Source organism: Acipenser ruthenus, chromosome 44 (assembly GCF_902713425.1).
Source record: "Acipenser ruthenus chromosome 44, fAciRut3.2 maternal haplotype, whole genome shotgun sequence".
Lineage (NCBI taxonomy): Eukaryota > Metazoa > Chordata > Actinopteri > Acipenseriformes > Acipenseridae > Acipenser > Acipenser ruthenus.
The window spans coordinates 10,037,704-10,051,630 of NC_081232.1; the positions used below are offsets into that span (position 1 = coordinate 10,037,704).

Here is a 13,927-nt window from a genome sequence, read left to right on the forward strand (position 1 = left end):
CTGCACGCCACGCGGCCGTGCCTTTACCAGGGGAGACCCTCGGGGACCCCTGCGCTCCCCTGACTGTGTGACTCCCCCCCTGCACGCCACGCGGCCGTGCCTTTACCAGGGGAGACCCTCAGGGACCCCTGCGCTCCCCTGACTGTGTGACTCCCCCCCTGCACGCCACGCGGCCGTGCCTTTACCAGGGGAGACCCTCAGGGACCCCTGCGCTCCCCTGACTGTGTGACACCCCACCCTGCACGCCACGCGGCCGTGCCTTTACCAGGGGAGACCCTCAGGGACCCCTGCACTCCCCCGAGTGTGTGACTCCCCCCTGCACGCCACGCGGCCGTGCCTTTACCAGGGGAGACCCTCGGGGACCCCTGCGCTCCCCTGACTGTGTGACTCCCCCCCTGCACGCCACACGGCCGTGCCTTTACCAGGGGAGACTCAAATAAAACATTTTAATGCAGCACAATGTTTGTTTATTTTTAAGCCCAACAAACCAAGCACAGTCGTGTAAAACAAACTAAGACATGCACGCCCTCTGGTGGTCGTTTCTAAAACCACAGTTCAGAATCATAGCAGAGGAACCAATCAGACAAAACAAGCACACACACGTTTCTATTCCTATATTTGTAGGGACTTCTCATTGACTCTCACTATATTTTAATTTACTTTTTCTAACTCGAGTCAGGCAAAACTCCACACGGGGTGAAAGTCGACAACAAGCTAAATATTTTGGCATTTTTATTTTTTTCTGAAGGCATATTTAGTTCTTAAAAAGTTTTTAACAAATTTGGGGACCCACAATGTCGTTTTTTTTTTTTTTTTCAGAAGTTACTATCTTTGTGGGGACATTTTCTCAAATTCTGTCCGCGCATTGATAGTAATACCTGCCCCCCCCCCCCCCCCACTCACACTCACACAAAAAGAAAATTAAGAATTTTATTTGTAATTTGCACATTTATTTTTTACAAGCAGGATGGTCAAGTTAGAGTGACTCTCTCCGAGAGAGAAAAAAAAACAGAAACATGTTTTAAGACGTCAGTTCTTCCGTCCCCTCCTGGATTTCTTTACGTTGTTCCTCACTCCTCCCTCCCCTGGCTCGCTCCGAAAACCTGCCACCGCTTTCAGGAGGCTCGATTTCCTTTCATCGTCCATTCATCCCGTCTTTCTCCTCTTCCGTTACCCCCCCCTCACTCTCTCTTCCCCTCGACTTTCACAGACTATTTTATTTTAAAACAGTCTTTTGCAAACGGAGAGAGGAGGAGAGGAAATCAGTAAACTCCCGCCATTCCTATTAAGACGAAGTAAGATTTTAAACGAGGAGGCTGGTTTTAAGACATTTGCCGCTTTTTTTGAGTATTGGCGGGAGGGAGAACGAGAAAGAAGGAGAGGAAAGAGGGGGTGAAGGGGGGGGGGGGGGTACGGAGAGATTACAGAGAGACAGCGGACTTTTGGTTTTGGGGGTTCCCTACACCCAGTTAAATAAAAGGGACGTTGTTGCTGTTTGGTTTTTTTTTTTTGGTTTTTTTTTTTAAAGTAGCGGATATGACGCGCAGATTTATTCCTCCTTCTCCTCTCCGTGTGTGATGACGTAGCAGACGTTCTTGTAATCGACGTTGCCGGCGACATCGGGAGGGAAAGCGGTGAAGAAATTCTTAATCTGAGAGAGAGAGAGAGGGGAAGAGGGGGGGAGAGAGAGGGAGAGAGGGGGAGAGAGGGAGAGAGAGGGGGAGAGAGAGAGAGAGAGAGAAAGAGGAGAGAGGGGGAGAGAGAGAGAAAGAGGAGAGGGGGAGAGAAAGAGGAGAGAGAGTGAAAGAGAGAGACAGAGAGAGAAAGAGGAGAGAGGGGGGAGAGAGAGGGGGAGAGAGGGAGAGAGAGAGGGGGAGAGAGAGGGGGGAGAGAGAGGGGGAGAGAAAGAGGAGAGAGAGTGAAAGAGAGAGACAGAGAGAGAGAAAGAGGAGAGAGGGGGAGAGAGGGAGAGAGAGAGGGGGAGGGGGAAGAGGGGGGAGAGAGAGAGAGGGGGAGAGAGAGAGAGGGGAGAGAGGGAGGGAGAGAGAAAGAGGGGAGAGAGAGGGAGAGAGAAAGAGGAGAGAGAGGGGGAGAGAGAAAGAGGAGAGAGAGAGGGGGAGAGAGAGGGAGAGAGAGAGAGAGGGAGGGAGAAAGAGAGGGGGAGAGAGGGAGAGGAGAGGGGGAGAGAGAGAGAGGGGAGAGAGAGAGGGGGAGAGAGGGAGAGGAGAGAGAGAGAGAGGGAGAGGGGGGAAGGAGAGAGAGAGGGGGAGAGGGAGGGGGAGAGAGAGAGAGCAAGAGAGAGAGAGAGAGAGAGAGAGAGAGAGAGAAAGAGGAGAGGGGGGAAGGAGAGAGAGGGGGGGGGGAGAGAGAATTAGTACGTCTTCCATTTCCATTTTTTTATGAGATTGTAAAAGATCAAAATTATTGTTGATCTAGTTTTTGTTTTTTAATTATGTCTATATCTCACCTCTTCAGGAGTGAATCTATCGCACTGTGTTGTCAGCATCTCTTGAAGGCTGTAAAAAATTTTTTAAAAAAAAACATCAATAAAAGAAAATCACAAAATCAAAACCGCTTTCGTACGACGTTAACAGAGAAACAACGTAAATATTAAGTAATACTTAATAGATTTTTTTTTTAGAACGAGTCGGTTAATTTCAAATGATGCCTCACTGCTTATAGCAGAGCTAAATCGAGGGGCTCCCTCTAGTGGAATAACTACAGCACTGCAGGATCGTTCAAGGGGGGGGGGGGGGGGTTCTGTTCCTTTACTCACAAATCCTTCTTGATGGTTCCGGTAGCTTCTGGGTCCAAAACCTTGAATGCAGCCATGATAGCGTCCTCTGGGTCAGCGCCTGAGAGGGGGAGATCGAATAATTTCACACTAATCTTAGAAGACAACCTGGTCAGAAGTTTAGCATCGCCCCCTATATAGAATGAACTGATTCTGCTTCATGAAGTCGAATGTAAACCTGCTGAATAATGTTCCCTTGTTAACATATTGAATTACACACCCTCTATATAGAATGAACTCCCTCAGCTTCATAGAGTCCAATGAAAGCTGCTGAATAATGTTCCCTTGTTAACATATTGAATTCCACACCCTCTATATAGAATGAACTCCCTCAGCTTCATAGAGTCCAATGAAAGCTGCTGAATAATGTTCCCTTGTTAACATATTGAATTCCACACCCTCTATATAGAATGAACTCCCTCAGCTTCATAGAGTCCAATGAAAGCTGCTGAATAATGTTCCCTTGTTAACATATTGAATTCCACCCCCTCTATATAGAATGAACTGATTCTGCTTCATAAAGTCGAATGTAAACCTGCTGAATAATGTTCCCTTGTTAACATATTGAATTACACACCCTCTATATAGAATGAACTCCCTCAGCTTCATAGAGTCCAATGAAAGCTGCTGAATAATGTTCCCTTGTTAACATATTGAATTCCACACCCTCTATATAGAATGAACTCCCTCAGCTTCATAGAGTCCAATGAAAGCTGCTGAATAATGTTCCCTTGTTAACATATTGAATTCCACACCCTCTATATAGAATGAACTCCCTCAGCTTCATAGAGTCCAATGAAAGCTGCTGAATAATGTTCCCTTGTTAACATATTGAATTCCACCCCCTCTATATAGAATAAACTCCCTCAGCTTCATAGAGTCCAATGAAAGCTGCTGAATAATGTTCCCTTGTTAACATACTGAATATATATAATTTGGCTGTATTTATATGTCTTTGATGTGTGTATTGGACCGGAGACCGGTCTGTAGTGTGTGTATTGGACCAGGAGTGGTCTGTATAAAGTGTATAGTGTGCAGTGACTCACCCTTGAGCTTCTCTCCGAACATGGTGAGGAAGACGGTGAAGTTGATGGGGCCGCTGGCTTCCTTTACCATCGCCTCCAACTCCTCATTCTTCACATTCATACTGCCTGCAGAGAGAGAGAAGGGGAGAGAGGGGGAGTAAGATCAGCGTTTGGGCTCCAGTGCCTTCAGCAGTGGTATTGAAACTAAACTGGGTCAAGCAGACCAGCGTTTGGGCTCTAGTGCCTTCATCAGCGTTATTGAAACTAAACTGAGTCAAGCAGACCAGCGTTTGGGCTCTAGTGCCTTCATCAGCGTTACTGAAACTAAACTGAGGCAAGCAGACCAGCGTTTGGGCTCTAGTGCCTTCATCAGCGTTATTGAAACTAAACTGAGTCAAGCAGACCAGCGTTTGGGCTCTAGTGCCTTCATCAGCGTTATTGAAACTAAACTGAGTCAAGCAGACCAGCGTTTGGGCTCTAGTGCCTTCATCAGCGTTACTGAAACTAAACTGGGTCAAGCAGACCAGCGTTTGGGCTCTAGTGCCTTCATCAGCGTTATTGAAACTAAACTGAGTCAAGCAGACCAGCGTTTGGGCTCTAGTGCCTTCATCAGCGTTGTTGAAACTAAACTGGGTCAAGCAGACCAGCGTTTGGGCTCTAGTGCCTTCATCAGCGCTACTGAAACTAAACTGAGTCAAGCAGACCAGCGTTTGGGCTCTAGTGCCTTCATCAGCGTTACTGAAACTAAACTGAGTCAAGCAGACCAGCGTTTGGGCTCTAGTGCCTTCATCGGTGTAGTGTGTCTGAGGGAGAGTGGGAGACAGGAGAGAGGAGAGAGGTAGAGGGGGAGAGAGGGAGCGATAGAGGGGGCTCGTTTCTTACCCATAGCTGCCAGAGTGTCTCTGAGATCATCCTTGCTGATGATGCCGTCTCTGTTCTGGTCGATGACAGTGAAGGCCTGGAAAATTCATTGAGACACAGAGAGACCAGGTTAGGGGGGGTGGGGGGGAAATACTGTAGGGAACAATTCAAACTTTATTATTAACAAATAACCACCCCCTCCCCCACGCACCTCCCCCTTTAACCTCAATAGAGTCCTCAAGTTCAACTGGTACTGTTTATCAGAGGGTAACCTGAGCAGCAGCAGTGTGGAGTAGTGGTCAGGGCTCTGGACTTGTTGACCGGAGGGTCGTGGGTTCAATCCCTGGTGGGGGACACTGCTGCTGTACCCTTGAGCAAGGTACTTTACCTAGATTGCTCCAGTAAAAACCCAACTTTATAAATGGGTAACTGTATGTAAAAATAATGTGATATCTTGTAACAATTGTAAGTCGCCCTGGATAAGGGCGTCTGCTAAGAAATAAATAATAATAATAATAATAATAACCCCACTGCCCCCTAGTGGATGTAAAACACACTGCGCACTTAGATATATTTGTTCCTCATGCATTTCTTACCCTTGTAAGTTTACTGTGGTATTGTAGATTTACCAAGCAGTAATACACTTTACCATACCTCTCTGTGCTTTACATGAATGAGTGTGTCTGTGTGTGTGTGAGAGTGTGTGTGTGTGTCTACCTCTGCCTGTGTGTTTGTTTGAGTTTATGTTTTGTAATAATGTTCATTGCTGAATTGCTTTGGCAAAACTCTCATTTCGTCATGCCAATAAAGCATTTTTGGAATTTGAATGTCTATCTGTGTTTGTGCATGTGTGAGTGTGTGTCAGCATGTGTGTGTGTGTGTGTGTGTGTGTGTGAGTGAGTCTCTGTCTGTGTGAATGTGTGTCTGAGAGTATGAGTGTGTCTGTGTGTGTGTGAGAGTGTGTGTGTGTGTGTGCGTCTCTATCTGTGTGAATGTGTGTCTGAGAGTATGAGTGTGTCTGTGTGTGTGTGAGAGTGTGTGTGTGTGTGTGTGTGTGTGTGAGTGAGTCTCTGTCGGTGTGTGTGTGTGTGTGTGTGTGTGTGTGTGTGTGTCTCTATCTGTGTGAATGTGTGTCTGAGAGTATGAGTGTGTCTGTGTGTGTGTTTACCTTTGTCTGTGTGTGTGTGTGTGTGTGTGTGTGTGTATATATGTGTGTGTCAGTGTGTGTGTGTGTGTCTCTGAGAGTATAAGTGTGTGTGTGTGTGTGTGTGAGTCTCTGTCTGTGTGCGTGCGTGTGTGTGTGTGTGTGTGTGTGTGTGTGTGTGTGTGTGTGTGTGTGTGAGTCTCTATCTGGAAATCTAACTGCAAAAAAACAACCATAAAGAAAAATAACATCTAAATGACTCAACCCTGTAAATGAGATAAAGAGAACCTGACTTCCAAAGACTTTCAAATTGACTCATTTTTATATTTCCTTTCACTAGCGCTGTCAGTGGTTCTGGGATCCCCCTTATAAAAGTTTAAAGTTCACATTTCTGCAGTCATTTTGCAGTTTGCCTTTTTCACTTTGCCCGTGGTTATACTATGCATTAGCCTCCATGGTTTGCCATGCTTATTAATATGCTTTACCAGACCTCTCTGTGCTTTACAATGCTTCCCTATGCTTTACCAGACCTCTCTGTGCTTTACAATGCTGCCCTATGCTTTACCAGACCTCTCTGTGCTTTACAATGCTTCCCTATGCTTTACCAGACCTCTCTGTGCTTTACAATGCTTCCCTATGCTTTACCAGACCTCTCTGTGCTTTACAATGCTTCCCTATGCTTTACCAGACCTCTCTGTGCTTTACAATGCTTCGCTATGCTTTACCAGACCTCTCTGTGCTTTACAATGCTTCACTATGCTTTACCAGACCCCTCTGTGCTTTACAATGCTTCCCTATGCTTTACCAGACCTCTCTGTGCTTTACAATGCTTCCCTATGCTTTACCAGACCTCTCTGTGCTTTACAATGCTTCCCTATGCTTTACCACACCTCTCTGTGCTTCACAATGCTTCCCTATGCTTTACCAGACCTCTCTGTGCTTTACAATGCTTCCCTATGCTTTACCAGACCTCTCTGTGCTTTACAATGCGTCCCTATTCTTTCTGTGCTTTATTACACTTTGCTGTGCTTTTAGTATTGTAGAATTTTACAAGGGTGGTCTGACAGTTAAGCAAACCGCAGCTGTTTTGTCTTAAGAGTGGAAAAGGCTTTTACTGTAATCCTGAAATCGAAACTCCTTGACACTCGGTACAGCTGGTCTCAGGTTGTGCTGAGTTTGAGACAGCTTTCTCCCCTGCCAAGAATGTACTGATCAGCAGACGAGTGAGCGAGTGAAAATGAGTTTGTCGGTTCTCAAGTTACACTCAGGAATGTCTTGTAAGACAGCTGGGAATATCTCGGGAGCGCTGCTCGCTGTTATTTCCGTCTCCCAGATCTCAGGAATCACCTTGTAAGTACATGGGAATGACTTCCTTTGAAATACAATATATCTCTCCATTTGGTTAAGTTGTGGAAGTTACCTGGTATGGAAATATATTTTCAATCTACAGCTGTGGTCAAAAGTTTTGGATCATATATATATATATATATATGAACATAATTTAAATATTTTATTTAACATCATGTAATCAAAGAAAATACAAATATCTCTATAAACACGTACATGCATAGATGTCTATCTGTCTATTACCTATCTAGTTAACATTATATCTATTTATCGATCTATCTATCTATAGCGACGGACAAAGGCTTTGCATCCCCTAGAATTTTCGGATTGAGACATAAAAACCAGAAGCCATAATCGCAGTACAGAAAGAATTTCATGTTAGATTTTGAAATGTCACATTTTTCCAATCAGTTTTGTCGTTAAGTATCTGGGGAAAACTGCAAAGCGGCGGTGTGTAATTCAATATGTTAACGAGGGAACATTTTTCATTCGATTTTAAGAAGCTAAATTAGTTTATTCTATATAGAGAGCGGGATGCAAAAACTGTTGGTGTTCTGGAGCCAGTTTCATCGCTTGCCCTGCATTTGTTCCGCCCAGTTTACTTTTTGTTATCCTCACCTCTTTGTACTCCTGAATCTGGCTCTGCTCGAACATTGAGAACACGTTAGAGGAACCGCCCTCGGCTGCCTGCCTCCTCTTTGCCTTCTTGGGTGCCTGGAGAGAGAGACAGCGGGAAATGGAGAGAAATTAACGTCGTCCGGATATTGGAAACTGCACACCATGTTGGCTCAGGCTAGGAGCCTGCTTTGTATGCAAGTTATAGGTCAACCGGAGCAACAATGGATCGATCTATCTATCTATCTATCTATCTATCTATCTATCTATCTATCTATCTATCTATCTATTTAAAGCTTTTTTGTAGATAGTGTTATGATGCACTAAATCCATTAGGGGGTTCTGGCCATTAAATAAAAAGACGAGAGCGTATAGTATTTCAACACATTTTGTTTTTCAATTAATTCTAACATGTTCTGCATTTAAATGGAATGTGCACAAAGTGTAAATATATACACATTTTAAATTGTACATATTATTTACTGCCACCCCGTAAGATTTATTTTCTTGTTATCCTAAATACGAATTTACAATTAGGCCTTCTATTATAATAAAAATAATAATCATAATAATATGCACAATTAGCTCTGTCCTGATATATGAATTTAAATAATAACTTTATATAGAATTTCAATAAAATTTAAGAATTTAAAAAAATTCCTTTAGCAGAGTATAAGTTTTTAAACCAAAATTAATACAAATGATTTCAAATTGGACAATTAAATACAAAAAAAATTCTGAATTCTTTCCCTGCGTCAGAAACGCACTAAAATATTTTTTTTCCAATAGCAGAATAAAATGAATACAGTATTTTTGAATAGCAGAATTAAATAACATCTGATTTATTTTACTAAAGAATAGCAGAATGAAATTATAACATTCTAAATTGTTTCGCTGCATCTAAAGTTCACTAAAATATATTTTCCAATAGCAGAATTAAACAAGAAGATCTGAAATTATTTTACAGCAGTCCAGTAAAGTATTTTTTCCAATAGGAGAATGAAATAACAATAATAAATTCAGATTTGGTTTTGAGTCCAGTAGCTGCCCAGTTCCCTGTTGTCCCCCTATCCCCTGTCCCCTGTCCCAGCCCCACTTACCATTTCTCTGTGGTTCTGGAGTTGCTGTGAGAGACAAAAGCTGAGAGAAGCCGGCAGGCAGAGACTGACTGACATGAGCTGAGCTGATCCGTCCAGCTTTTATACCCCCAGACCTCGGTGGGCTAACTATAGAACGATACAAGTTTGGCTTCCCCACGGAGTGAGGGTGTGTGTGGGGTGGGGAGGGGGGGCAGGGGCTCGATTTCTTCAGAAATAGGCGACTCCTTTTGTGGACTAATAAGGAGACGGAAGAGTCACTCTCCCTTCTTACATCTCACCTTCCTCTCCTCCTTCTGTCCATACTGCATTCCCTGCCCCAACTCCCTTAGACAGACACTGTACTGTACTGACAAGATGACACACACAGTTTGCTATCTTATCTATCTATCTATCTATCTATCTATCTATCTATCTATCTATCTATCTATCTATCTATCTATCTATCTATCTATCTATCTATCTATCTATATATCTATCTATCTATCTGACTGTCTGTCTGTCTGTGTCTGTCTGTCTGATTGTCTATTTATCTGACTGTCTGTCTCTCTCTCTATCTATCTATCTATCTATCTGACTGTCTGTCTGTGTGTCTGTCTGTCTGTCTGTCTATTTATCTGACTGTCTGTCTCTCTCTATCTATCTATCTATCTATCTATCTATTTATCTGACTATCTGTCTATCTATATATCTATCTATCTATCTGACTGTCTGTCTGTGTCTGTCTGTCTGTCTGTATTTATCTGACTGTCTATCTATCTGTCTATCTATCTATCTATCTGTCTGTCTGTCTGTCTGTCTGTCTGTCTGTCTGTCTGTCTGTCTGTCTGTCAAACTACAGCTCTGGCCAAACGTTTTCCATACCCCTCTATATAGAATGAACACATACTTAACGAAAAACTGACTGGAAAAATGTGACATTTCGAAATCTAACATGAAATACTTACTGTACTGCGATTATGGCTTCTGGTAGACTTATATGCATCACCTAGAATTTTAGGATTGAGACAAATTAAAAAAAAAAAGTCTACCGGAAGCAGTAATCGCAGCGCAGTAAGTATTTCATGTTAGATTTTGAAATGTCACATTTTTCATGTCAGTTTTTCAGTTAAGTATCTGGGAAAAACAACAAAGTGGTGTGTAATTCAATATGTTAACAAGGTAACATTATTCAGCAGTTTTACTTTCGACTTTATGAAGCAAAATTAGTTAATTCTATATAGAGGGTGAGGCTAAACTTTTGGCCAGAGCTTTACATATCTCTATATAGCTTAATACTGTGTCTATCTGTAATACAAGTGCTGAGAGAAAGCATACATTTTTCCTGAGTGATTTAAAATGCAGTTTACTCGGAGAAATGATCCTTGAGGAGGTCCAGAAGCATTTAAAGTAGAAAGGAAGGAGGGAGAAAACAAAAAACAGAAGGGAGACCACATCAAAACAAGGGGCAACAACTCAGGTAAGACAACTATTAAATGTATTTATCTTAATGCTAGAAGTCTCAGAAACAAAATGTTAGAACTTGAAGCTACTGCACTAACAAGTAACTACGATGTGATAGGTGTTGCAGAAACTTGGTTGTCTGAGAGTGATGGATTTAGATTCTGTTATAGTAAGCAAACTCGTTAAATTTGCAGATGACACAAAAATAGGAGGAGTGGCAAACACTGTTGCAGCAGCAAAGGTCATTCAAAATGATCTAGACAGCATTCAGAACTGGGCAGACACATGGCAAATGAAATTTAATAGAGAAAAGTGTAAAGTATTGCATGCGGGCAATAAAAATGTGCATTATAAATATCATATGGGAGATACTGAAATTGAAGAAGGGAACTATGAAAAAGACCTAGGAGTTTATGTTGACTCAGAAATGTCTTCATCTAGACAATGTGGGGAAGCTATAAAAAAAAGGCCAACAAGATGCTCGGATATATTGTGAGAAGTGTTGAATTTAAATCAAGGGAAGTAATGTTAAAACTTTCCAATGCATTAGTAAGACCTCACCTAGAATATTGTGTTCAGTTCTGGTCACCTCATTACAAAAAGGATATTGCTGCTCTAGAAAGAGTCCAAAGAAGAGCGACCAGAATTATCCCGGGTTTAAAAGGCATGTCGTATGCAGACAGGCTAAAAGATTTGAATCTGTTCAGTCTTGAACAAAGAAGACTACGCGGGGATCTGATTCAAACATTCAAAATCCTAAAAGGTATAGACAATGTCGACCCAGGGGACTTCTTTGACCTGAAAAAAGAAACAAGGACCAGGGGTCACAAATGGAGATTAGATAAAGGGGCATTCAGAACAGAAAATAGGAAGCACTTTTTTACACAGAGAATTGTGAGGGTCTGGAACCAACTCCCCAGTAATGTTGTTGAAGCTGACACCCTGGGATCCTTCAAGAAGCTGCTTGATGAGATTCTGGGATCAATAAGCTACTAACAACCAAACGAGCAAGATGGGCTGAATGGGGGCCTCCTCTCGTTTGTAAACTTTCTTCTGTTCTTATGTTCTTATGTTCTATGTTTTAGCGGATGTCATTTTAGAATCTTACATTTATTCAATTCCAACCACAGAAATGGCCGGGTGAATCGCGCCGGCAGCCGCGTTGGTTAAATTAGACTGCAGATAATGCAAACTACCCACGGACGCATTGTTTGAGAAAATGGCCCAAACTCTGGTCAAAAATCACAGAGGGCAGGACAGCGGTGACAGGAGCTGAGTTGGTGTGATCAAATTTCAAAACGCGCTGGACTCGCATCAAAATGGCAAACTGGTGTGTGTGTCCACCAGTGCATTTTGGGATACGTTTACATAATGGAAACATCAAAGTTTCAAACACACACACACACACACACACACACACACACACACACACACACACACACCTTATATGGATTTGTTATGGTGTTTTTTTTTAAATTGTTGTTTTATGTGAAGATTCGAGAAACCTCGCGATAACTGGCGAGAAACTGCCGACCGCACAGTCCTGACGGTTTGAGTTTATCGCGTCTTCTCGGTCTCCTTATTTGGACTTTGAGAAGTTTCTGGTTTTTACTGTTTAGTAGTGTTGCCAAGTCTCACGAGAAAAAAAAAAAGCGGCAGTGCCTTTCAAAAGAACCCATTTCAGAGGGACGGAAGTGGGGGTGTTCATACCAAAGAAGTATTTCTTTTTTAGTTTTGTAGTTCTAGTTTTTCATTAGTTGAATGAGTGAGGTTAGGATTATAAAAGTCTTATGACGTGCATATACATTGACACCAGTCAATCACTCTGCCCGCGACTCGCAAAAAATTAAAGCGACTCACTCTCTCTCGCTCGCTCTCTCTCTCTCTCTCTCTCTCTCTCTCTCTCTCTCTCTCTCTCTCTCTCTCCTCTCTCTCTCTCTCTCTCTCTCTCTCTCTCTCTCTCTCTCTCTCCCTCTCTCTCTCTCTCCCTCTCTCCCTCTCTCTCTCTCTCTCTGCAGAAAGACGCTCGTGTGTATACAGTAGTGGCACAGAACCGTTTAGATGCATTAATTGTATAGCTACTGCTTGACATACAGCTTAATAATAATAATAATAATAATAATAATAATAATAATAATAATAATAATAATAATAATAATAATAATAATAATACATACGATGAACATAACATATTTAACATTTATGTAATCAAAACAAACTACAAAAATGATATTGCAAAAAAAAAAAAATCCATAATCGCAGTATTTCATGTTAGATTTCGAAATGTCGCATTTTTTTCACAGTCAGTTTCTTGTTGAAGTATCTGGATAAATAAACTACAACGCGGTGTGATTCTTCAGCAGTTTTCATTCGACTTTACGAAGCAAAATGAGTTCATTCTATAGGGCGATGCAAAACCATTGGTCACAGCTGGACAGGATTCGTGTTACCATATGCGGCTCTGTGTTCCTTCTCTCTTACTATTTTTACTTAATTGCACGTGATCCACTAAGTTGTCTATTTTGACGATTTTCCGTGGCGGTCGTTTGATTTCATAGGCGCAAAAAAAAAATGAAAACCACAGAAGAAACGGGGTGTTCTAATACAAGGGCACATTGCTGAATAAATACGTTTTTTTATTATATAAACACAAAATGGTTATTGCATTGCCATTGAAGATCATTTAGGGTAGAGTCAGCACACTGTGGTCCCATTCTACCAGCCTCACCCCATTGCAGCTGCCCTATACTTGTGCTACCATTGCCCCTCAGTGTAATACAGAACCATTATTGACATTGTAGCTCCACTGTCTGTCTGCATTGCCATTGAAGATCATTTAGGGTATAGTTAGCACACTGTGGTCCCATTCTACCAGCCTCACCCCATTGCAGCTGCCCTATACTTTTGCCCCTCATTGTAATACAGAACCATTATTGCCATTGCAGTGTCACTGTCTGTCTGTCTTTCATAGATCACTTGGCTGCACCTAACCTGTAGTCAGGTTGTAATAATTGAGGTCTCTGGCTGCACGAGCTGGGAGGGGGGTGCAATCTCTTGCCCCCCCCCCCCCCCCCCCCTCTGCAGAGCAGTGAAAGAGCAGGGCTGAGACATCAGAGAGGTGGGTGACAGGACTAGCAGCTGCATTGAGACACTGATACAGAGAGAGAGAAGAGACTGAAATAGAAACCCTTTCTCCACCTGGCCACTTCTTAATATGCGTGTCACTCTGCTCAAAATACCAGCGCTGACGTACACTGAGAAAGGAGAGGGGGGAGGGGAGAGAGAGGGGAAAGGAGAGAGGGGAGAGAAGGAGTGTGAGAGGAGAGGGTGGGAGATAGGAGAGAGGAGATGAGAGAGGGAATGTGAGAGGAGAGAGAGGGCAGAGAGGGGAAAGGAGGGGAGAGGAGAGATGGGAGAGAGGAGAAGGGAGAGATGGGATAGGGGGAAAGGAGAAGAGAGGGAGTGGGAGATAAAGGAGAGATGGGAGAGAGGGGAAAGGAGAGGAAAGGGAGTGGGAGAAAGGGAGAGAAGAGACTTCAACGATCACACCATGATTACAAATTTGTCTCAATTCAAAACACAACACAGACAGTAGGAGAGG

The 13,927-nt window shown here is 42.8% G+C and overlaps 1 protein-coding gene across 1 annotated transcript; it reads right to left on the reverse strand.

The window, feature by feature from the left end:
* Positions 1–916: 916 nt before the first annotated feature.
* LOC117398970 (myosin regulatory light chain 2, skeletal muscle) lies at positions 917–9,017 on the reverse strand. Its single transcript, XM_059012536.1, has 7 exons — positions 8,887–9,017; positions 7,790–7,885; positions 4,702–4,777; positions 3,841–3,945; positions 2,777–2,855; positions 2,468–2,516; positions 917–1,651 (listed from the first exon to the last, which is right to left on the reverse strand). The coding sequence occupies exons 1-7, from the start codon at positions 8,959–8,961 to the stop codon at positions 1,550–1,552; spliced, it is 582 nt and encodes a 193-aa protein (XP_058868519.1). The 5' UTR covers positions 8,962–9,017; the 3' UTR covers positions 917–1,549.
* Positions 9,018–13,927: the final 4,910 nt, after the last annotated feature.

Coding starts and splice junctions, on each gene's coding strand:
- LOC117398970 (XM_059012536.1), bottom strand. CDS start 8,961: ATGTCAGTCAGTCTCTGCCTGCCGGCTTCTCTCAGCTTTTGTCTCTCA. Junction 3,946..4,701: donor AGACACTCTGGCAGCTATGG/GTAAGAAACGAG, acceptor CTCTCTCTGCAG/GCAGTATGAATGTGAAGAAT. Junction 1,652..2,467: donor ATAGATTCACTCCTGAAGAG/GTGAGATATAGA, acceptor TCTCTCTCTCAG/ATTAAGAATTTCTTCACCGC.